At 41.5% G+C, this 21,504-nt stretch overlaps 3 protein-coding genes across 4 annotated transcripts; all 3 read left to right on the forward strand.

Annotated features, from left to right (window-relative positions):
- Positions 1-116: 116 nt before the first annotated feature.
- Positions 117-3,718, forward strand: LOC125007029 (glutathione hydrolase 7-like). Its single transcript, XM_047583585.1, has 15 exons — positions 117-311; positions 546-742; positions 806-963; positions 1,059-1,176; positions 1,255-1,322; positions 1,398-1,471; positions 1,591-1,772; positions 1,856-1,943; positions 2,041-2,171; positions 2,264-2,325; positions 2,615-2,767; positions 2,891-3,008; positions 3,097-3,234; positions 3,316-3,409; positions 3,483-3,718. Exons 1-15 carry the CDS (start codon positions 182-184, stop codon positions 3,665-3,667), a joined length of 1,896 nt encoding a protein of 631 aa, XP_047439541.1. The 5' UTR covers positions 117-181; the 3' UTR covers positions 3,668-3,718.
- A 1,556-nt stretch (positions 3,719-5,274) lies between these two features.
- On the forward strand, positions 5,275-11,001 carry cyldb (cylindromatosis (turban tumor syndrome), b). Its single transcript, XM_047584108.1, has 14 exons — positions 5,275-5,434; positions 5,759-6,246; positions 6,458-6,587; positions 7,078-7,319; positions 7,406-7,568; positions 8,213-8,345; positions 8,525-8,629; positions 8,869-8,948; positions 9,052-9,118; positions 9,205-9,337; positions 9,456-9,564; positions 9,656-9,774; positions 9,864-10,068; positions 10,357-11,001. Exons 2-14 carry the CDS (start codon positions 5,818-5,820, stop codon positions 10,560-10,562), a joined length of 2,121 nt encoding a protein of 706 aa, XP_047440064.1. The 5' UTR covers positions 5,275-5,434; positions 5,759-5,817; the 3' UTR covers positions 10,563-11,001.
- A 1,306-nt stretch (positions 11,002-12,307) lies between these two features.
- Positions 12,308-21,278, forward strand: top1a (DNA topoisomerase Ia). 2 transcript variants are annotated; one of them, XM_047584106.1, is made up of 21 exons: positions 12,308-12,449; positions 12,917-12,941; positions 14,559-14,655; positions 14,748-14,856; positions 15,046-15,098; positions 15,192-15,281; positions 15,396-15,468; positions 15,648-15,736; positions 15,835-15,950; positions 16,048-16,169; positions 16,257-16,379; positions 16,664-16,851; positions 16,938-17,082; positions 17,393-17,536; positions 17,714-17,899; positions 17,984-18,052; positions 18,196-18,310; positions 18,578-18,705; positions 19,473-19,567; positions 19,646-19,795; positions 19,909-21,278. In XM_047584106.1, exons 1-21 carry the CDS (start codon positions 12,417-12,419, stop codon positions 20,009-20,011), a joined length of 2,253 nt encoding a protein of 750 aa, XP_047440062.1. In that variant the 5' UTR covers positions 12,308-12,416; the 3' UTR covers positions 20,012-21,278. The 2 variants fall into 2 exon arrangements, with proteins under 2 accessions (XP_047440062.1, XP_047440063.1); XM_047584107.1 differs by having other exon boundaries at positions 14,754-14,856.
- Positions 21,279-21,504: the final 226 nt, after the last annotated feature.

Consider the following 21,504-nt stretch of genomic DNA (forward strand, 5'->3'; position numbering starts at 1 on the left):
ATTTGTGTTGTTATTGTGCAAAATCTTATTTGCAAATGACACTGAACTGCTCCCAGGCTGGCCGATACAAATGCGGATCTCATTAGTGTGGAGGTGGCTGCACCTGCAGCGTCATATCCTTGCAGAGGGAGGAGTGCATTTCAAGGTGCTCTGTCTTCTCGAATTGGGGATTACAGTGACAATGGATGTTTCTGCTCAGTCAAAACTAAACAAGCAATCAAGATTAAGCTACAAGAGCTTTGGAATCTCATCCCAGGTGGATGGTGACTCTTCACCCAAAGACTTTACAACTGACTTCACAAAGAAACATGGTAAAAGGAAACGAGTAGGATGTGCGCAGTGGTTTACAATTTGTAGTAAATGAGATGCCGCTGTATTTCTCTCTAATTTACACCTGCCATGTTGCTGATTCACAGCACTGCAGGTGTAAATCACTTGATTAGATGTGTGTGCTGAGAGGGATTTAATTAAGCTCTGGCATTAGATCCCTGCAAATTTTCACCAAAATCATGCTTTTTAATTTTGTCTCCATGCTGCTGTCACAGATCTTATCCATCTGAAAGAGCTGCCCGTGGCCTCCGGTATCTTACATTTGTCTGACCAAGACCTATCCAGCCTAAAAGAGCTAGATGAGGGTGGCTCAAATCAAGGCGAGCTTAAGCTGCTGTACGCGGCCCTTGTCATGCTTCCTGTTGGAGTGACCTTTGCCTTGGTCCTACAAATCTGCCTGGGTGAAAGTTTGGTATGTCATGCAACATACGCAAGTCAAGCTGCATTGTTTGTCCTCATCACCGCTCCGTTACAGGTGGCCACACAAGGTGGTGGTGTGGTGGTTTCGGACCACGAGCGCTGCACTGCCCTCGGTCAAAGAGTCCTTCATGAGCGCGGCTCCAGCGTGGATGCAGCCATCGCTGGCGCCCTGTGTCTGGGCGTTCTGCATCCACATGTGTCGGGAGTTGGCGGGTGTGTGACTCGTTATTGACGTGATTTATGGAATGTAAACGTGAACATGTGTGATAAGGATTGCGAGTTCATCCTCATTCGTTCCCTTTCTGTAGAGGTGGAGTGATGCTGGTTCACGACATCCTCAAGAATGAAACCAGGGTGATAAATTTTCTAGGAACTGCACCTAACGCATTAAGAGAGGAGATGCTGCAAAATGTTTCAGAGCTTAAGGTGATGTAAATATAAGGCTGCGGGCGCCATTTCTGCTTTTTATCATTTAGAACGTTAACATTTCTAATGTACTTTCAGGCCGGTCTAAAAGTATGCGTGCCAGGTATGCTCATGGGGTTGCACCGTGCTCACAGCATATATGGGAGGTAGGAGTATAAAAGAGTGGATCTATTCTATTCTGTTTTTCTCCAACACGTTAAACCACAAATTCACTCACGCAGCCTGTCATGGGAGGACGTTGTCGGCAGAGCTGCAGATGTCGCCAGAGAAGGTTTCAGAGTGTCTCACAGTCTGTGTGAGTCAAACTGTTTTCCTTTACATGCTCTCTCATTCCATTTCTAATAATTTCATGTTACACTGATTTTTAGCTGTGATTCATGTTCCGAAACGTGACTCATTTGTTATTCTCTACAGCTGATGCAATATCAAAGGTAAAAGGTGAGCAGCTGTCTCAACGCTTCAGGGACATGTTCATTCCAGGAGGCCGAGCTCTGGGCCCTGGTTCATATGTGAGGATGCCTGGTCTGGCAGGGGTCCTAGAGGCTGGTTTGAATCATTTCTACCATGGAAATGTGTCCCAAGAAATCGAGGATGAGGTAATTGATATGCAAAACATTTCACGGGCTGAAATTAGGTGTGAAATTTAGTCTGGAGTGCTCTTTACGAAAAAAAAAAAAAGGTGCAAGAAAACGGAGGGATCCTGAGCAGAGAGGACATCGGTAACTATCGCGTAGAAGTGGAACAACCTCTTGAAAGCCGGCACAATGGTAAAGACTAGATTTCATCATCCACATCAGAGTTGACTGAAACGAATGGCTGTGTTTTCACAACACTTTTATCTGTGGCCTCTTACTTTTGTCTCAGAGTTTATAATTCAGGTTTCTCCTCCCCCATCTGCTGGGGCGGTGTTGATAGCCGTTCTTGACCTTTTAGAGGCCCTCCATCTCAGTGAGAGCAATATCACAGAAAACCAAACACACCACAGGAGGGCTGAGGTACAGTGCTGCAAATGTGTGAATGCAGTCTGCGTATTGTCTATTTGAAACTGTAGTTCTCCAACACAATTGTTTGTTTGTATCCTATAAAGGCCACGAAAGCAGATTTATCTAAGGTCAAAGATGTGACTGAGAAGCTCTCTGAAATGCTGAGGTAAAAAGCTAAATCTTGTGACGTCCTAATCATTGCCTACAACTAATTATCGTTCTTGTTTTGCAAAAAAGCACATCTCCTAATGCAGTATTACCCAACCTTCATTCTAAAAACCATGAATAGTTAACTGTTATGTATGAGTTTCAATGTTTCAGTCATTAAATCACAGCAATATATGGTCTGGAACAAAAATCAATGATGTTAATAAGTGTTCCAGCTTTAATTTGGCTTAAATTGTTATTTCCTTTTTTCCATTTTAAATGTATTTCCATCTATGCTGTGGATATAGCAACAGTCAGACTGGAAGGCTTCGTAAGAAAATAAATTACTCCAATGCGTCTCCACCTGAATACTTCTCCACCAACCACTCCCTTCAGACAGGGCTGAAGATTGGACAAGTTGTAGTCATGGGACTGGATAACCTCATAGTGTCTCTTGCAAGGTGCAGTAGTGGCGTAACTACCTACAGTGTCACTTCGGTAACATCGCTGGGGTATGTGTGGTATGTGCTCCTGCACAGTGTGACTGTCTTTTATCTGTGTTTTTTGTCTTTATGTCGCTGCAGTTCCTTGAGCAGCACATTTGGGAGTAGAATCGTGACTCGATCAGGCATCGTTCTCAACAGCCTTGTCCATGACTTCTCCTGGACAGATAACACCAAAGGCCAGCCTCAGACTTACCCGGTGCTAAACCATTAGAAATCCAGATAAAATCAATCACATGGAAGGTATTATCTTGAATATTTATCTCTACTTATCATTTGTGCTGTAGAGGAACATTGTGAAGTCCAGACAAGGGCCCCCGTCCTTGCTCATGCCCACAATAATCAGCCCGGCCCGACGTAACTGCGGGATCTACATGGCTCTCAGCAGTTCAGGCGGACAAAACCTCTCGAGCGCAGTCGTTCAGGTCACACCTCTTTACGTATTTCTTTCGAATATGCGTTTTTTTGTAAAGCCATTTAACATTTAATCCATTTGTGTGATTTAGATGTTGAACAGTGCACTCTATGTCCATAAAAAGAAAAAAGACAGCCTCTCCCACAATCACCCCCACCTCCAGACAAACAGAACTCTTGGTGACTGTAAGCATGACATCATATTCAAACTTTAACCTTTGCATTTATTGCTGTTACATTATTCATTCTTTAATTTTAGTCACTTCCACTTTTCTCACTGCTCCCCCATCAGCTGAGTTTCCAGAAGAGGATGAGCTGTTTGTGTATGCAAAGCCCCACGTATATCAAAGAGCAAAGACGGACCAAGCTGTCCTGGGGATCCAGAGGAAAAAAGATGCTATTACGACCACACAAGTGCTTCAAATGTTACATAGTTTATTATAGTCTTGTTGTTTTCATGAATTTTAGCTCGGTAATAAATATTCTAAAGGCTCATAGCTGTTGTTGAGCTTTGTGATTGTTCTCCAGCGATGCTCTGATCCTCCAGCTGACCCGTTTCAGAGAAGGCATTTTAACCTGTCGCAGTATTGATGAGATTCCCCCATTGATATTTTTTTTTTACTTGAAGCAAAACAAAGGATGATGCTTATTGAAGGAACGTGGCCGCTTTTCCTGCTGACCAAAATGAGGACTGTTATGTAAGAGTGATCTAAAGTTTAGATACTGTCAGACATGCACGCTCACTGCATCACAGGAAAGGACATGTGACATGCTTGAAATCTGCGCAAACATGTCAGTCAAAGTGCTGTTCACCAGACTCTTGTTACTGTAAACATTTTGCTCACTGTCAGTTGACATTAGTCATATAGTGAACTCCCGCCTGGTTTCTAAAATGGAATCTAGTCCTCGGACAGCAGAACATTGTCGTTCTGAGGAAGTCCACTGGAGCAGTGTTTCAGCATCTTAATGTCAATTCTTATGAAAATCTGCAGTTTCCACAGGAAGGAAGATGAGTCAAGCCTCTTCAAATGGGTTTAAAATGGCACGCTAGCTAAGCAAAGATGGCAGCGGTCCCAGAAAACATGTCCTCAGTAATGATGCTGACAGATGTAGAGTTAAATATGGAAATATTCTCATATAATTTATGCACAGCGCTGTATCTGTTCTAAAGTAATCAACAGTGGAATCGCAAATCTAAGAAGTATGATGTATATTTTTGAGCTATGGTCATCTGTTCAAAAGCACTGTAGCTAAAAAAAAGTATAAAAGCCGCAGCTTAGATATTTGTGTATATATAATGTGTTCACACATGAGCAAATTTGTGTGTCTTACAAACTGAATGACGAGCAATGGTTAGAAAATGGGTACAAAATGAGAAATGAAACATTTGATCGTCTACTACTACTACTACAAAAAAGATCAACCGTGTGGTTACAGTGCCAGTTAAAGGGTTATTTGATTAGATAGATAAATAGGCGCTTTATTAATTCTAAATTGGGATATTTCACAGTTGCAGCAGCAGTGCACAGGCACACATATTACTATACACGTTATTTACAGAGTTATAAAAACAAGTGAATTGAAATAAAAGAATATAAGAAGGAGTGATTTAAGTTTTGTATTGTATCTGAATCATCCAGACACAGACTGGCTGACAGTTGGTCCACAATCTGGGCAAAAAAAAAGGAAATGCTGAAAGCTAATTCGGAGAACTCCAAGATGTAAACAAAAGGTTCTCATGTTGCTGCCGACTCTTAAAGCCACTCACGGTAACGCCTTACTTCCTGTTCCTGTAAAAGTTTACACTTCAACACAACAACAAGTGAAGAGGACATTTTTTTTTTCATATAAATACTTGTTAGTGCTGTTGAAGGAACAAACATTGAAGCTCGTGATCATTAATTACATTACACCAGACGGCAACGCGGTTCATGCGCTCTAACCAACACACGAAGAAGTCGGTCAGCTGACGTTACTGCATTTTTCGGACTCCGGAGGAGAGGCTCGGGGCGGGGACCAGCGCCGTCAGGTGGGCGTTGTCGGTCACATGCAGGTCAGTGTTTAAATACCTGCCGCTCAACCCTCCTCCTACTCAGAGCAAGTCAGCAGGAAGTGATACGTCCCGGACAGGAGTCACCTGCTTTAGTTTGCGCTTAATTCATGAGGGAACAGTGGATTTTCTGACAGCGGATGATTAGTTCTTGACAAATAGTAAGTAAACACTAAGTGACCGAGGCTATTTTTTGTTTTTAGGTTTCAGGGACTGAGCTGGTGTTAGTTGTTGGACATGTGAGCAGGTGTGTTTATTTAAACAGGTGGAGTAGCCTACGACCTGCTTTAAATTAACATTTAAACAAGAAGGAATTGATTTTTAAAGGAAGTGGTTTTTATACTGTGTGTGGTGAAATAACAATGAGACCACTGCTGTTTAGGAACTTGTATTTTGTATTTATTTATTTTGTCCTTTTTTTTTTCTTTTGCCATCGCTTCCATATAAGGGTACCTAAGTCTACTGTATTGTTTGTGTTTGTACAGGGTGGCTTTTCCCAAAACCGGTTTAACAGACTATCCCGGTCAAAGTGAGAGGGGTTTCAATGGAGCCCAAACCTGTGGCGAATGAAAAGTTTTTCCTCGTCATCCGCGGGAAGTCGAGGAAAGGCTTCTGCAGAGGATGCATCGGCCGTGTGGAGGCAGAGACACAGCACGGGGAGATCGTGGGGCTCGTGTACTGCAGCAGCGCGGGGAGCCCCAAGAACGGGGGCGTCGTGAGGAGGGAGGACACGTATCCGCTGAGCCGACACCAGGCCCAGCTCTTACTCTTTGTGTCCACGCCGAGCAAGCGCCTGGAGCTGCTGTGTAACCCCCAGCTCTTCACGGCCATCTGCGAGCTGACACAGGACGACCTGGTGGTGGTGAAGCACAAGAGGGGCCACATGCCCGCAGTGGTGAAGAACCTCATGCAGATTGGAAGGAAGGAGAGCAAAGAAGACCTGCACATGCTCGGCTTTGAGGTGGAGCTTTTGGTGGGTGTTTGTTTTTCTTTTTTAAGTTTTTATTTGCAGGATCAACGTGTGGGTGGAAACACAATTATAGCAATTATTCCCTGAAACTGGTAACTGCACACGCACACTAATACTGCTTCTGATGACAAATGACCAATGTGAGATTACTTTGTGTTTTGTGTGGGTGTCAATTTGCTTTTCACTAACAGTGTGTCTTTGTTTTTCCCTACAGGAGAGTGATCACAATGTGTCATCCAAGAAACCTGCCCCTCTTCCTCTTTTCAGCGCTGCAGACATCATCCAGGTGGTCCCATCGTACTCCGTCCCACTCGGTCTTCATTGGAAAGATGGCAAATGTGGGAGTAAGTGTAATTGTTGAGTTGAGAAGTTAACATGTGACATTTCTGAGGCACATGATGTGTATCACTGATTACATCTATTATCTAATCGACTCCTTTCTAACAATCACTCCAAGTAAAATACACAATGGGATACGGTTTCGAAGAAAAGAAATAAAAAAATTAAAAAAATAAAAAATCTTTGTTGGTATCCAATTCAGACATCTTTAGAAATCCTGAAAATGTACCATTAATGCCAAACGCCTGTAACTCTAGATGGCGCACAGAAGAAAGGTCCCAGAACACAACTGGAAAAACTGGTCTTGTTGTCCTGGAATGCAGAACAGAACAGCACATCACATGGTGTGGCATTTTGCACATTGTGCACTTTAGTGCCGTCTACATACCTCTTATGTAGACCTGTGCCATGTTAGCTGGAGGTCAATCTGATCAGGTAGCATGTGACTCAAGTCTCAAATGTCATGACTTTCACACTGCCCGTATCCGTCCACAGGCCTAAACAGAAAACCGGTGTCCCGCATCAATTCCATGCCAAATATTGGATCAAGACCAGTGATCGAGAACCGGACGGGCCAGAGCGTCGTTCACAACCAAAGTCTGAGCACATCTCAAATGCCTCTGGAGGTGGGGTCCATGGTGGAGGTGGTTTCCAACTCTGGGGTCACAGTGTATGGAGTCATCCAGTGGTTGGGGGTCCCTGGAGGAAAGATTGGTGAATGGGCCGGGATTGAGTTGGTGAGAGACTTGAATTTTCTACTGGTGCATTTTTTTTTTCTGCTTTACCTTTCTGTCATATTTATTTTTATAATGAACCATTTCAGGACTATGAGGTGAACGGCTGCTCTGATGGGAAATACGGAGGTCATAGATATTTCACCTGCAAAGGAAACAGGGCTTTGTTTGTTCCCATCACAAAGTGCAGCCCCGATGGCAGATTTGTCTCCTCTTCAGGAAAGGGGACCAAACCCCCTGAAACCCCTCCAGGTAAGACACATCTCCCATTTTTTAAACATGCATACGCAAAACTGACACGATCGACTTCATGTTGCGCCGTATCAAAGTGAAAGTGCTGAGCAAATGACCTTCTGGTCAAGATATCAGTATTATATCAATTTATGACATAAATGTTTTGAGAAGGATGTTTGAAAATCTATTATTTATAACTGTGCACCCATACAACCTGTCATTTGTGTGAGGGACAGTGGAAAAACAAGTAATTCTTTCCAGTTGGATCAGCCAGCGTTATTATCACACCCTTATGCCTCAGAATTTGGTGAGACCAGGAACAATATACAGTTCGTGACACACTTTATCGGTGTGACAGTCCTTGGCGGATTAACCATTATCCTTAACGGCCTGCGTGACTGTCTATTTGCATTGCTTTAAGCCCAAAATCTAAAACTGCCAGTGAAATTCCACGGCTAAAGCGCCACGCTCAAATAGGTTTTTATTGTTGTTGTTGTTTTTTTCCCCTTCCTGTTTTAAAAGTCAGTTTTTCTTAAATGTCGTGCTTACTCTGGAGGTTTCAATCACTTTAAATAATTGTCATTGGCATTCTGTAAAAGAAACTGAACCGAGTATCATCTAATCCATCCATCTGTTTTTGTACATTTGTTTGCTCTTTTCAGTTCCTCCATTTGAAGAGTCGGACGAGGATGTACCACCTGTGCCTGAGTCAGAGGCATTGTCTTTGTTAGTGGGGAAAATGAAGGGGATTCAGGGTCACATCAATTCCTGTTACCTTGATGCCACGCTCTTCAGGTAAAACCAGTTTTCCGTCTTTCAGGGTCTTCGAGTCTCCTGTAATGCGGCGTTGTAAACTATCTCTCATTGTCTGAAGTGCTTATATTCGGTTTAGACTGTGTACAACAAAAGCAATGTGGTAACCTGTATGCAAATAAGCCTAGAGCTGATAAAACAAAATAGTTTCCTCTCCTCAGTTTGTTCAGTTCATCTGTGACCCTGGATAGTATTTGCCAGAAGCCCACTGACGAAGAGGAACCCATAACATGCACTCTAAGAACCATAGTCAACCGTTTGCGCAGGTTTGAACACTTTCTTCCAGTCTGTTTGTTTATTTTGTGCCTTTTATGATGGCATGGGGGGTAGCGGGAGGGAGGGGGTTCTCTTACATAATCATTTTTTTTCTATGTGCTGTATTCACAAGCTTTATAAAGAGCAGTTCTCTAAAATGTAGGTGTGTCTGTGCTTTTATGGTTTGTACCTGGAAGCTCTTGCATTTGCTTTGCTTACTGATCACTAATAAGTAACCAACTGGTTGCAGACAAGGGTTTGTGCCTGCGGAGAGTGTGATGAATTTCCGCAAGCAGCTTGGCTGTGACACCTTTCGGACAGAGGAAAAAGGTACACACCCACAGCTTGTAAAAACGCGCTGTTAAGAAATGTTGGCGTGATCACTGCAACGTAATCTATATAATTTCTTTTTAATTGCTTTGGCCTACTACAGACCCAGAGGAGTTCATCACGGTGCTCTTTCAGAAGGTGCTCTGCGTGGAGCCCCTGTTAAAGCTCAGGTATGATTCTGAGCTGCCCCTCTATTCAATGCCTTGGCCTGTTTAACTGTGTTTAGTTGAGTTATTAAATATCTGTGTGCCTTTAGATCGAACCGAGAAGAGTCTCAAGGTGCCTACACCTTGCAGATCTTTCTGGAAAAGGAACAGATGGGGCGGGTTCCCACCGTCCAACAGCTGCTGGACACATCTTGCGTGTCAGGTGACCTCAAATTTGAAATGGTGAGCCTTCCTGTTAACTAACAAAAAAAAAAAAAAAAAAAAGAAGGATGGCTTCATCACATTTTCCTCTGTACAGTCCTTTAAGTATAGTTTTGCGTTTCTTTTATGTGCCCCTCAGATGCCATCCTGTCTAATGATTCAGATGCCAAGGTTCGGAAACAAGTATAAGATGTTTTCTCACATCATTCCCTCAATGGAGCTGGACATCACAGATCTCCTGTACAACTGTGAGTAACGGATGTGACCCGTGCTAATTCAAATGAGCGACGTGAAGTGATTTATTTAAGACACTCAAAGATCACCTGCTTTTTACCACAGCGCCAAGGGAATGCTTCATCTGTGGGAATTTGGCGGAGTATGAGTGTCTTCAGTGTGTACCAGATCGTAAACTGCAGCCAGGAAGAATCAAACAGTATTGCGCTACCTGCAACACACAGGTAAATGTTTAGGCCGTTCCAGATGCCAGGACCCCCTCCTCCATACACCATATTTGTAGTATTCACTACTCCATATCTTTTTCTTTAAGGTGCACACTCTTCCCTCGCGGCGCTGTCACTCTCCCAGTGCTCTAACCGTACCAGCAGACGTAGCCTCGGATTCTCCTGTGTCCAGACACACAATGCAGCTGTTTGCTGTGCTCTGCATTCAAACCAGCCACTATGTGTCTTTTGTCAAATACGGCGCGGACCCTCACTCCTGGCTCTTCTTCGATAGCATGGCAGACAGATGCGGTAAGTTTAAAATTTAGGCTCATATCATTTACTTGAAGTTAGTTCTCGGCTTGACCTAGAAGCGGCTACTTTTATTAGAGGTATCAAATTACTTGAAATTAGCCTGATGTTTGTGCAAACACTGACATGATTTGGTTTGTAGCGGTTACCCGTGGCTGCTTTATTTTCTGATAAGGCAGCCTCGACAGTATTAGATAACAGCACTGTTGAGAGCGACTCTGACGTATGTGACAGACTTTTATCTTCGTTCGAGCTGATGCCTAATCTTGAGGCCTCTCTTCCATCTAGGTGACGATCAAAGTGGCTACAACATTCCCGAGGTCCGAACTTGTCCAGAGCTGGGTGACTTCCTGTGCCAACCAGAGGAGGAGCTGGCTCAGGCCAACCCTGCGCAGGCTCCTGAACTAGTCAGAAGGCTGCTGTGTGACTCCTACATGTTTTTATATCAGAACGCAGTCATGCCAATTTGTAAGCCAAACAATGAGGAGCCTTAAACACACTCGAGGAAGAGGACACAATGTTCCCATAACAGTGCCTTTTAACAGCATTACATCTCTGCTTAATCAGCTTTTGTGCACTTTATAACGTCCAGACAGCGGGAACTGTAATGGATGCTTTCTAACACCAAGAAGAAAAACAACACTGCAGTTCAGAAATCTGACTTTATCTGAGTTAATTTATCTTATTTGAAGGTGATGTTGGTATATAAGGATTGGAAGCAGTGAAAACATGCTCTGACCCCCCCCCTTCTTCTTTTTTTTTTTACAATGAATGTTTGAATGTTTTTCCCCTGAATGTATTGCTGTTGTCAAACTGTGGTTATTTATAGAATTTGAAGGAAATTGAGGGATATTAATGATTTTTTTTTCTTTTCCATTGTCTTTATTGTTTCTTTTGCCTATCATTTGGCAGATTAAAGTCCACTCAATGTCATGTTTGTGATGTGGTATTGTCGACTGACAAAAAAAATTAATTAAGGAAAGGGAGGGAAAAGAAATTTGAGAGAGAAAAAGTAAGGTGAATATGGTTAATATTTATGTAGAAGATTGCGGTTATAAATCAATTAACAGACTAACACAAGAGTTTAAATCCCAAGGACTTAAGACAGACAGATGCTGTTTGCTGCTGTCTTTAGCAGAAGAGAATAATTTATCTGGATCCGTTCTATAGGCTGACTGACATGTTTGGAGCTGGAGATGTGAGTTGCCATTTGGTAGGGGAAAGACAGGTGTGCTTCGAAGTTTTCAGAGAACAAGTCAGTCTTGTTTGTCATCCGTGTTCTAATACCCTCTTGTGGACACAAATGAATTTGCATTGATCTTTATTCACTCTGGTTAATTTATATACATTATGAATATTTGCTGAATCATCAGATGAAAAATGGGAACCACATTATTGTTATAACGTTTATTTACTTATGGGGGAAGATGAAAAACATTCTATCAGATAAATTAAAGGATTACCTTATTTTATGTGGCTCCAACTAACCTGCCCTCCCCGCCCAAAAAACAAACAACAAAAAAAAATTAAATGTTCACCTGTCATCATTCTTGGATATTTCAATAACCTTTTCAGCGTCCAGTCCATTTAATCAAACAAACAAAACTATTTTCAGAATGGTAACAACCTGTTTTTCTAAATCATAACACAGACTTTTAGTTAAGAATGGCACATCAACCACGCACTTTGCGTTTAAACTGTTACGTGATAGACGTGCTGGCAGGGCAAGGTTGTTGAGTATATGATTTGCTCCTGTCCGTCACATGCCACACATTCTGGCCTACACCATTTTTGTAGTCACTAAAAGTGGCATCAGTCCCTCCAAGTTGTACATCAGCGGGCATTTTAACCCCATTAATGATTAATTATGTATGTGAATCTCTTCAGATTATGTCAGTATTTTGTTTTGGGTATATCATCGGAAAAACTAAGAAATATATGTTGATATGCATATTCACTTAACAGCCTAGGAATGAATGAGAACACGACTAAAACACAGGCCTCCTCAGACATAATGAGTATGATGATCGTTTTTATTGTTTATCTTTTTACATAGGCTTATCCTCTCAACCTATACGTTCAAATGAAAGCAAAGAAGTAGCCTCTCTGACCGTGGAGCGACTTGTGCCCCTGCTCCATGTGGACCTTTCAGCGTGGTCCCTAAAGAGGAGGGGCTAAACTGTCCTGTTCCATTTAAATTGTGACGCATGCGCTGTAGCGTACAATTGGGACTTATCTTTTACACGACACCGTTTTCTCTTCATTCTGCCTGCATCCTCTCGCCGGTGTGTGGTGTTTAGTTTGTTTCTCTTTTTTGATTAGTTTTTTAATCAAACAGCGTCTAGGAAATGAGTGGGGACCATTCCCACAACGAGGACCAGGTAATGTCAAAATGTGTTTTGTAATGTCATTACTGTTGGTTACTATGTGCTGTTTTTGTGGCCGTTTTACTCGCTTGGTTTGACAAGGTAACTCGGCTAACAGTGAATGGTAATTGCTAGCGCGCGTTAGCCTACTGTCTGTCATTTTGTTGTTAACAGCGTCCAGACAAGTTGTCACATTTACATTTGGAGGGCCTAAAAACGCACTGTCTGGTTGGCACTTGGGGTTTATGTAGGGGTGTATAAAAGTGAGATGGGTAAATATATATTGTGGGTTAGCCGTGACCGGTGTTAGCCATAGCGGCTACACTTGGAGCCGCTAAGTCATATTACCAGCCAACGTAGCATGCTAGGCTAGGCTAGCTAACAAACTGTCGCTCTGCTATACAGCAAGTTCAAAGTTAGTTAGCCGGCTAGTTAGCTAACCCACTGGAAAATTTAACAGTCATATGTCTTTGGTTTTTCAGATTGACTGTGGCTCACGCATCAATGGTAAGTTTATAACATTAAGCCAACGAATGGAAATGAGTATTTTCCTCAAATTCTGACACGTCTTACATTAACTGTCTCAAATGTAACATTGCGTTAGTTCTCAGTAGAGGACAGAAATGGCGTCCAGAGACTAAGTCCTCGGTCTCACTCACAAGCGCCTATTGTTCAAAAGGGAGGTCTTGTAAAAGCTTTTCGGAACATTATTTTCCAGATCCGGTCTTATATTTACACACAGATGGAGGTGTTTTATCAGTTTACCGCATCAGAAAGTCTTGTTGGTTCGCTTTTAAGGGCACATTTCCCACCTGAAAGTGAGGGTTTGGGGGTTGAGGACTTAGTCTCTGCGCCATTTTCTTTTTCGCTGTAGCGGCCTGGTTGTGTTGCAAGCTGAACCCAGGCTGTGAAGTGCAGATGGCTGTGTGGAGGAGAAATGCGAAGGCAGAGTGCTTCAAGTGGTGATCAAGGAGGCTATCGCTTTTTTTTTTTTTTTTTTTTTTTTTTAAATGTTTACCCGAGATTCATAGCTTTATGTTATATTTTATTATCGCTACAGGGAATACATGCCGGGAGTGGATCGTTTTTAAGTTGGACCCTCACTTCGACAGCCAACACATCAAGTCAATAACTTTAATTTACAGCATATTGCGTTATGTTAAACAGTATATTCAGCATTGGATGGTCTTTACAGTGTCTTAAAGTAAGAAAGATGAGTTTAGAACATTTTGTAATGCCAATGTATTTGTACAGTGAAACTTTAGGAAAAATTAAATGTAATGAATTTTACACAAAACGCACACCAATAACCATGACTAGACATTTTGTAATCTCAAGTATGTTTATGTGAACTGTTCATCCCTTTTGGGAGATTTTACCAACTTAGTGTGGTGGGTTATTGATCCGAGTTGGAGGCTTTTGTATTTTTAAAAAAATTCTCTAGACTACGTAAATACTTATGTAAGTCAACAAATATTTATTTTAATGTTATTTGGGTCATTAAGGGAAAAGGAAATTAATTTAACATGGATGAGAGTCGAGCCTATTTAGGGTTTAGTCATTTCCTTACTACTGAACCGCTCACTGATTTTCGATGACTTTCAGTTTGGGACGTTATTGCTTGTGATCGTCCCATACTGACAAACCAGTGGTAAATGGGCAACCCCGAAAACATGCAATCTTGATTTTCTCACTGTTAAAGGGAGTGTTGGGGTATCATTGAAAGGCTTTTTTTTTTTTTTTCTTTTTTTCTTGACTTGCATGTTTCGACCTGTCGGTAGTTTCATATTGTCTCAAAATATGAGACTCATGCACACAGTAGGAGGTGCTGTGCTACCGTGCAGTAGATTTTGTCGTTTTGATTACAGTGAGTGTACCATGGCACCATTTAATGTTTTTAGTTAAACCAATCTCTGTGGACTTTTGGAGCCTCATTTATTATCAGTTCATAAAGGTGTTGTCTTAATTGGCCTGTCAACTTTAGCCCTGTCGTTTGCATCTTGTCACTCGTGTATAGGATTGTACCAGTCATAGTTTCACCCTCAGTTAGATGTTGGTCCCGGTAGAGGTAGACATAATTATGCTATCTTAATGTTTTAGCATATCCCCCTTTTCCCCTCCCAGACTCTCACAAGAATAAAGACAAGTATAGAGACAAGGAACACAAACATAAAGACCACAAGAAGGACAAGGAACGGGAGAAATCCAGACATGGCGACAGGTATAGTCTGTGTGTTTTCAGAGTCTGCAGTTTATTTCAATTGAATATCCAAAGCTGGATCAACCCAAATGAATTGTTGTGCATTTATCAAATTCTAGTGATCACAGGGACTTCTCTGAAAAAAAACACAGAGACAAGGAGAAGATGAAGCACAAAGATGGCAGCACAGACAAATACAAGGACAAGCACAAGGATAAGAAGGTGATTTACCATGTAGATAATTGTGAAAGGATTTTTGTTTGTGCATATATTGTTTATCAAATAGTGCAGTCGCGCTAAATCACAATCAGAATATATGGATCTCTCAAGATATGCTAGATTTTCTCAGTATGCCTTTATAATTCAGCTTTTGTGTGTATTTTTTTCTTTTTAACAACATTAACATTTCAGATGAAGTCCCTTGATGGTAAAGTCAAGAAGGAAAAAGAGAATGGTTTTGCCAGGTATGTGCTTTCTCCTCCGTGTTATTGAAGATACAACAGATGCTTTTCCATACGAAGTATGTGTCTGATTTATTTATTTATTTTGTCTGGCAGTCCTCCACATGTGAAGTCCGAGCCGGAAGATTTTTACCACTCTCCTAAACACCACTCTCTGAAAAGAGAAAGAGATGATGACGACAATGAGTAAGTGGGCTTTGCCTATAGACTTGATTTTTTTAGGGTCTCCAGTATCTGTTTAGTCGTTCTAGTGATTGAAGTTTGATCCGTCCGACTTGTAACATGGGGTGTTTGTTTCAGCTCTGAATTCAAGCCTAAGAAAATAAAGACTGAAAATGACAAGAAAGCAAAGAAAAAGAAACTAGATGATGAGGTAAGCGGAGGTTTCCAGCAGAATGCAAACTTACTCTTGGGTTTCTGATTTGTTTTTATTTTTTGAAGAATGAGGGGAAAATTCTTGATTTTTATCTCAATGTTGATACTGAATATATATAATGTCCTTCTGCCTATTGTGGAGTTTAAGAACTTCAAAACTTTCTCTTCCTTGTTCAGGACATTAAGTCTAAAAAAACAAAAAACAAAAAAGGAGAAGTCACTGGAAAAAAGAAAGCAAAGAAAGAGCCAGAGGAGAAGTGGAAATGGTGAGTTATTACATTATCCTAGCTCTTCTGCTGTGCCTCAGTGCTTATCAATAGAGTGGTATCATGTAGTTTTGTCCTCCTTTATCATTTGACATCAGGTGGGAAGAGGAGAGATACACAGATGGTGTCAAATGGAAGTTCCTGGAACACAAAGGACCAGTGTTTGCGCCCCCTTACGATCCCCTTCCTAACAATGTCAAATTTTTTTATGATGGTAAGATCACATTTTGTACAGGAGTGCTCACTGTTTGCATCAGTCAGGTTCTGCTTTGCTTGGTGGCACGTTTAAATGTTTTTTTTTCAAATTTCAGGTAAACCTATGAAGCTAAGCCCAGAAGCCGAAGAGGTGGCCACATTCTTTGCCAAAATGCTGGACCATGAGTACACCACTAAGGACATCTTTCGTAAAAACTTCTTTAAAGATTGGAGGAAGGTATGGAGGAAAAGTATGCACTCTTCTGAATAAAATCTGTCTGGTAAGGAAGATGACTGTATTTGTAATGTACCATATTGTTTTCAGGAAATGACTTCAGAGGAAAAGGCCAAGATCACTGACCTGAAGAAGTGTGACTTCACTGAGATGGGAGAATACTTCAAGGCCCAGTCTGAAGCCAGGAAAGCCATGTCAAAAGAGGCGAAACTGGTTGGTTATTACATGTATACTGACCACAAGTGGCTGAACTGTTCAGGCAATTATGTTAAATGGTGTTGTAGGTTTAGGAAGCCCTTGTCCCAGTTCATCTCATTTTTTACACTTGATCTGAAAGGAGCCGCAATATGGAAGTAATCCTCTCCCTTTGATGGCCACATGATGGCAATCATTAAGTAGTGAATGTGGAAATGATCCACACTCGTGTCCCTTTTACTGAATTATTTATTTTTTTCCTCCTACAACATCCTGTTTGTGCTATTTCCTTCTGTTTGTAGAAAATAAAGGAAGAGAACGAGCGCCTCTTGCAGGAGTACGGCTTCTGCATCATGGACAACCACAGGGAACGTATCGCTAACTTCCGCATCGAGCCCCCGGGCCTGTTCCGTGGTCGCGGAGACCATCCTAAAATGGGAATGCTCAAACGCCGCATCAGACCGCAGGACATCATCATCAACTGCAGCAAGTGAGTGACGGGTTCGCTTTTTATCGAGAGTTGATGAATGGACGTGTTCAGTGTAATAATTGAATGTTTTAATGTGTTCCACAAAGGGACTCCAAGTACCCCGAGCCTCCTCCAGGCACCAAATGGAAAGAAGTTCGTCACGACAACAAGGTGACTTGGTTGGTGTCGTGGACGGAGAACATTCAGGGCTCCATCAAGTACATTATGCTGAACCCCAGCTCCAGAATCAAGGTGGGTGAATTATGCTCTACATGAATGTTTTGACCTGGTTTAAAGTGGGTCTCTAGCCAGGCTTCAGTCTGGGTCAAATGACTACGCGGGTATCGTCTGTACTGAGTTTGTCTGCAGGTGTCATTGTAGACCTTCTTGTAATGTGACCATTTGCTTCATGGGATTGTTTTTTTGTTTTTTTTCCTCCTTCCTTTTTCAATAAAGAGGGTTATGATCAGTGTGCTACTGTGCATGCATTCACATGACTAATAAAAAAACACTAATTGATTAGTCACTCTTCTCTCATCTCTTATTGCCGTTTGTCTTGCAGGGAGAGAAGGATTGGCAGAAGTATGAAACAGCTCGTCGTCTTAAGAAATGTGTGGACCGTATCAGAGCCCAGTACCGCGAGGACTGGAAGTCCAAGGAGATGAGGATCAGACAGAGGGCCGTGGCGCTCTATTTCATCGACAAGGTGAAGTTCCATTACTAATATTGACGTACCCTCAGTGTGTGTGTGTTCATAGCTCCGGGCGAGTTTAATGTAATGTAATAGTGACTATTTTACAAGTATTTGGTGCTTGATTGTCCTTCAGTCGGTGAAATGTCTTTTATAAGTCACACTTAATGGAAATATCCTGGTGTCCACTAGCTGGCTCTGAGAGCGGGTAATGAGAAGGAGGAAGGAGAGACTGCGGACACGGTGGGCTGCTGCTCGCTGAGAGTTGAACACATCAAACTCTATCCAGAGAACGATGGTCAAGAGTTCGTGGTGGAGTTCGACTTCCTGGGTAAAGACTCGATCCGCTACTACAACAAAGTTCCTGTGGAGAAAAGGGTAAGGAGCGTTTTGCTGTTTGACCAACTTGCTGTTATATAGTATTGGAGTGTGTTAACTCTCCCTCTGTATTCATGTTTGTAGGTATTCAAGAATCTGCAGTTGTTCATGGAGAACAAAGGGCCTGATGATGACTTATTTGATCGCTTGAACGTAAGCTGAATATTAACTGGGAACAATATATCCTTTTAGTTTATACATTTTTGTTTTAAGGCTAATTTGTCTAAAATAATGGTCTCATGAGTATAAAATAAGTAAACGCTGCTCTGACATGAGTACCCGCTTTGTTTCTCCAGACCTCTATTCTGAACAAGCACCTTCAGGAGTTGATGGACGGTCTCACAGCCAAAGTTTTCCGTACATACAACGCCTCAATTACTCTGCAGCAACAGCTGAAGGAGCTCACAAATGGTGCGTCTTCATTCAAGTCAGCCATTTATAGTCAAAGGATGTATGAACTTTGACACACTGATCCTGATTGAATGTCCATTCTTTTCTTATTTTTGTATTGCTAGATTTTTCTTATATTTTCTTTTTTGTACTTGTATCTCTTAGACTTGTATGATCCACAAGTTGCACAAAAAAAAAAAAACTCTTCAGAACAACACCTTGTTTAGTCTCAAGTAGAAAACTTTATTTTTTTTTTTTTTAATAATGCTGTACTCTTTATCTGTCTAGCGGAGGAAAACATTCCAGCCAAGATCTTGTCCTACAACAGGGCCAACAGAGCTGTGGCCATCCTGTGTAACCATCAAAGGGCTCCACCTAAGACGTTTGAGAAGTCCATGCAGAACCTGCAGACTAAGGTAAAGATGTGTCCACAAGCTTACTAATGACATGAGGGTTTGTTTATATCCCCAATGAACGTGGCACTTCATTTAAACCAAAATGTTAGAGTTTATTGAAGGGACGATGAAACAAGGACACCATAACTACATTGTGCTCTGCTTCTAATTTTGAACCTTTACGTTTCACCAATAACCAGTGGGTGAGGTCGGCACAAGTACTGATTCACAAATGCCAAAAGACTTGTGTTGTGTAAATGGTGGTTAATGGCATTATTGTGGTCTGTTTTGAAGAACAGACTAGCTGACCAACATACCCTGCAGCACTGTAAATACCTTCAGCCTGTTCTGGTCGAGCCAATAAAACAACTTTATCCACGGTCTGGTGTCTTTCAAAAGCCTTTTGACCATATGATGTGGATAAGTGGTGCTGTGATTTGAAAATCACCTGTATAATGGAGCAGTGAGTGAACAAAAGTGGTGTGTAGCATTATTGCATAAACTGAAAATGAACCAAAGCGACTTTTCTCCTCAGTGTAGACCTGAACAATTTAAAAGAAATTTAAAAGTACAATGAATTTCAGTTTTGCTCACACTACGGTATTATTTGACAATGTGTGATATACAGTAACTCGATGTGTGAGTTCCTGTAATGAGCCGACTCCTCGCTCTCTGAATGAGTGAGCGCTGTCGCTTCCATCTAACATCTCTGATATTGTCAAGCAAATTAACAGTCGAGTGTTTTTCAGCACTGCTTAATCCCTAAAACTACTCACTGTCCGTCTTAGATTGATGCTAAAAGGGACCAGCTTTCTGATGCCAAGAGAGAACTGAAGAGCGCCAAGGCCGACGCCAAAGTACGGAGAGACGAAAAATCCAAAAAGTAAGTTGACTTTACACAGATGTATAGTTCTTGTTTCCCCACACCTTGAACCATATGTATCACTGGTTACGTCTATAGGGCAGTAGAGACCAAGAAGAAGGCAGTTCAGAGGATAGAGGAACAACTGATGAAGCTGGAAGTGCAGGCAACTGATCGTGAAGAGAACAAGCAGATTGCCCTCGGCACCTCCAAACTCAACTATCTGGACCCTCGCATTTCTGTGGCCTGGTGAGACGACGGTCTTGAATGTTTTAAAATCGTGTTATTTCTTCGGTGCAACAGACTGTGTCCTCGAGTGTCGTCCGCAGCATCTTAATCTGTATCTGGCGCTTGTCTCGCAGGTGTAAGAAGTGGGGCATTCCCGTTGAGAAGATCTACAACAAAACCCAGCGTGAGAAGTTTGCCTGGGCCATCGACATGGCAGATGAAGACTATGAATTTTAAATCCCATTTGTGGTTTTAAATGATTCACTTTTTTTTTTTTTTTTTTTCTATTGGATACTTGTTTTTTTTTTTTTTTTTTAGCTTAACTGAATTTTGCTCGATGGCCAGACCTGACAAGGAATTTCAGAAAGGTTCAGCAGGAAAAACATTGACGACACGGTAAGACAAAATGAGGCCATTATGAAGTGACGAGAGGGTGTTGTGGATAGTCTAAACATCTGATCTGAGATCAGGCAGCCAGGCTGAACTATACCCACAACTGAGAATCAAGACATAGTCCCGTAATTGGAAGGTCCTTTTACCTTTGTCGCCGTCCTTCCTTGGGGACGCATCCTGACAAAGCCTGAACTTTGAACTCTGTGGTCCTATAGCTACTGTATTAATGAAAAGAAAAAAGCTTTGTATGGTTTTATTTTTCTTGGTTCACTCGCTCTGTATTTTAGCCCACCCATGTATTATTAATGAATTCTATATTTTGATAGACAAAGTAAAAAATCAAATGAATTTCCTTAACTACACCCACGCGCCTTTCGAGGAAATGGGAAAACGTGAGCGTCTGTGTGTGCGCGTGCATGTGTGTATGAGGGGCTCAACCGTGGAGGCTGTCTGTTTGGGTGGATATTTTAAACTGGACTATGTTGTATTGTTGAGCGTGAAAGAGGATGTCTGTGCAAGCAAAGGGGAAAATACTGCAACCATGTCAATATTTACTTAAGCAAGCAGAATGTGAATATTTTGTTTTACAGCCTCGGATCAGGGACTTTTTTTTTTTTTTTTTTTTTTTTCAATGTAAATGTGAACCAATCATTGTAATCCTCTTGCGTTGCGAGCGTCCTCCGAATCTCTCTGCATAGCCCTGTGTACATCTGATTTTAACTTAATTTAACAATTGTTCAAGAAAACTCCCTCATCTGTTACTTGAAAATAATGCTATGATAATGTATTTAAAGTCAGTTAATGGAAAGTGTTTTTTCTCCTAGAGGGTTGTGTGAGGGATATCAACTTTTGCCAAAAAAAAAAATCTCCAAACTGTTACAATTTAGGAAGGGTTTTAAATTGTGTAATGATTGAGGATAAAGACATGTAACATTAATGTGAATTATCAGTTCATTTTATTCCACTCTTACGATAGGAACATTGATGTAAGTAGCTGTAAAGCCAACATCCTACTCCTGTTTTACCTTTTTGTCATAGCCTTTGATCATGTTTGAGTTTTTAAGCTCATTGTAGGTTGAAAAATTAATAAAAACCCTACAGGTAAAAAATATATGGTCTCCTTGTGAGTTTTCTTTCATTTTTGTGGCAGTTCCTCATCTTGAAGAAGTTCAGATTTTAAACTCCTTGAATAGAGGGTTTATATGTAGCACAGCTAAGGGCAGCGTGAGTCTAAACTTGATCTCAGGACATTAATCTTGTGTAATGCTATATTCAAGGTTAACAAGACGTAAAGCCAAACGAGTTGTATCAACGTCACGCGTTTCCACGGTGTATGG

Source organism: Mugil cephalus, chromosome 4, assembly GCF_022458985.1.
Source record: "Mugil cephalus isolate CIBA_MC_2020 chromosome 4, CIBA_Mcephalus_1.1, whole genome shotgun sequence".
Taxonomy (NCBI): Eukaryota; Metazoa; Chordata; class Actinopteri; order Mugiliformes; family Mugilidae; genus Mugil; species Mugil cephalus.

Excerpts from the sequence above, each read along its gene's own strand:
- LOC125007029 (XM_047583585.1), top strand. The coding sequence starts at position 182 with ATGGATGTTTCTGCTCAGTCAAAACTAAACAAGCAATCAAGATTAAGC. Across the intron at positions 2,172-2,263 it reads CACACCACAGGAGGGCTGAG|GCCACGAAAGCAGATTTATC; the intron begins GTACAGTGCTGC and ends TATCCTATAAAG. Across the intron at positions 3,235-3,315 it reads TCTCGAGCGCAGTCGTTCAG|ATGTTGAACAGTGCACTCTA; the intron begins GTCACACCTCTT and ends TGTGTGATTTAG.
- cyldb (XM_047584108.1), top strand. The coding sequence starts at position 5,818 with ATGGAGCCCAAACCTGTGGCGAATGAAAAGTTTTTCCTCGTCATCCGC. Across the intron at positions 9,338-9,455 it reads GTGACCTCAAATTTGAAATG|ATGCCATCCTGTCTAATGAT; the intron begins GTGAGCCTTCCT and ends TGTGCCCCTCAG. Across the intron at positions 9,565-9,655 it reads CACAGATCTCCTGTACAACT|CGCCAAGGGAATGCTTCATC; the intron begins GTGAGTAACGGA and ends TTTTTACCACAG.
- top1a (XM_047584106.1), top strand. The coding sequence starts at position 12,417 with ATGAGTGGGGACCATTCCCACAACGAGGACCAG. Across the intron at positions 15,737-15,834 it reads CCAGAGGAGAAGTGGAAATG|GTGGGAAGAGGAGAGATACA; the intron begins GTGAGTTATTAC and ends ATTTGACATCAG. Across the intron at positions 15,951-16,047 it reads TGTCAAATTTTTTTATGATG|GTAAACCTATGAAGCTAAGC; the intron begins GTAAGATCACAT and ends TTCAAATTTCAG.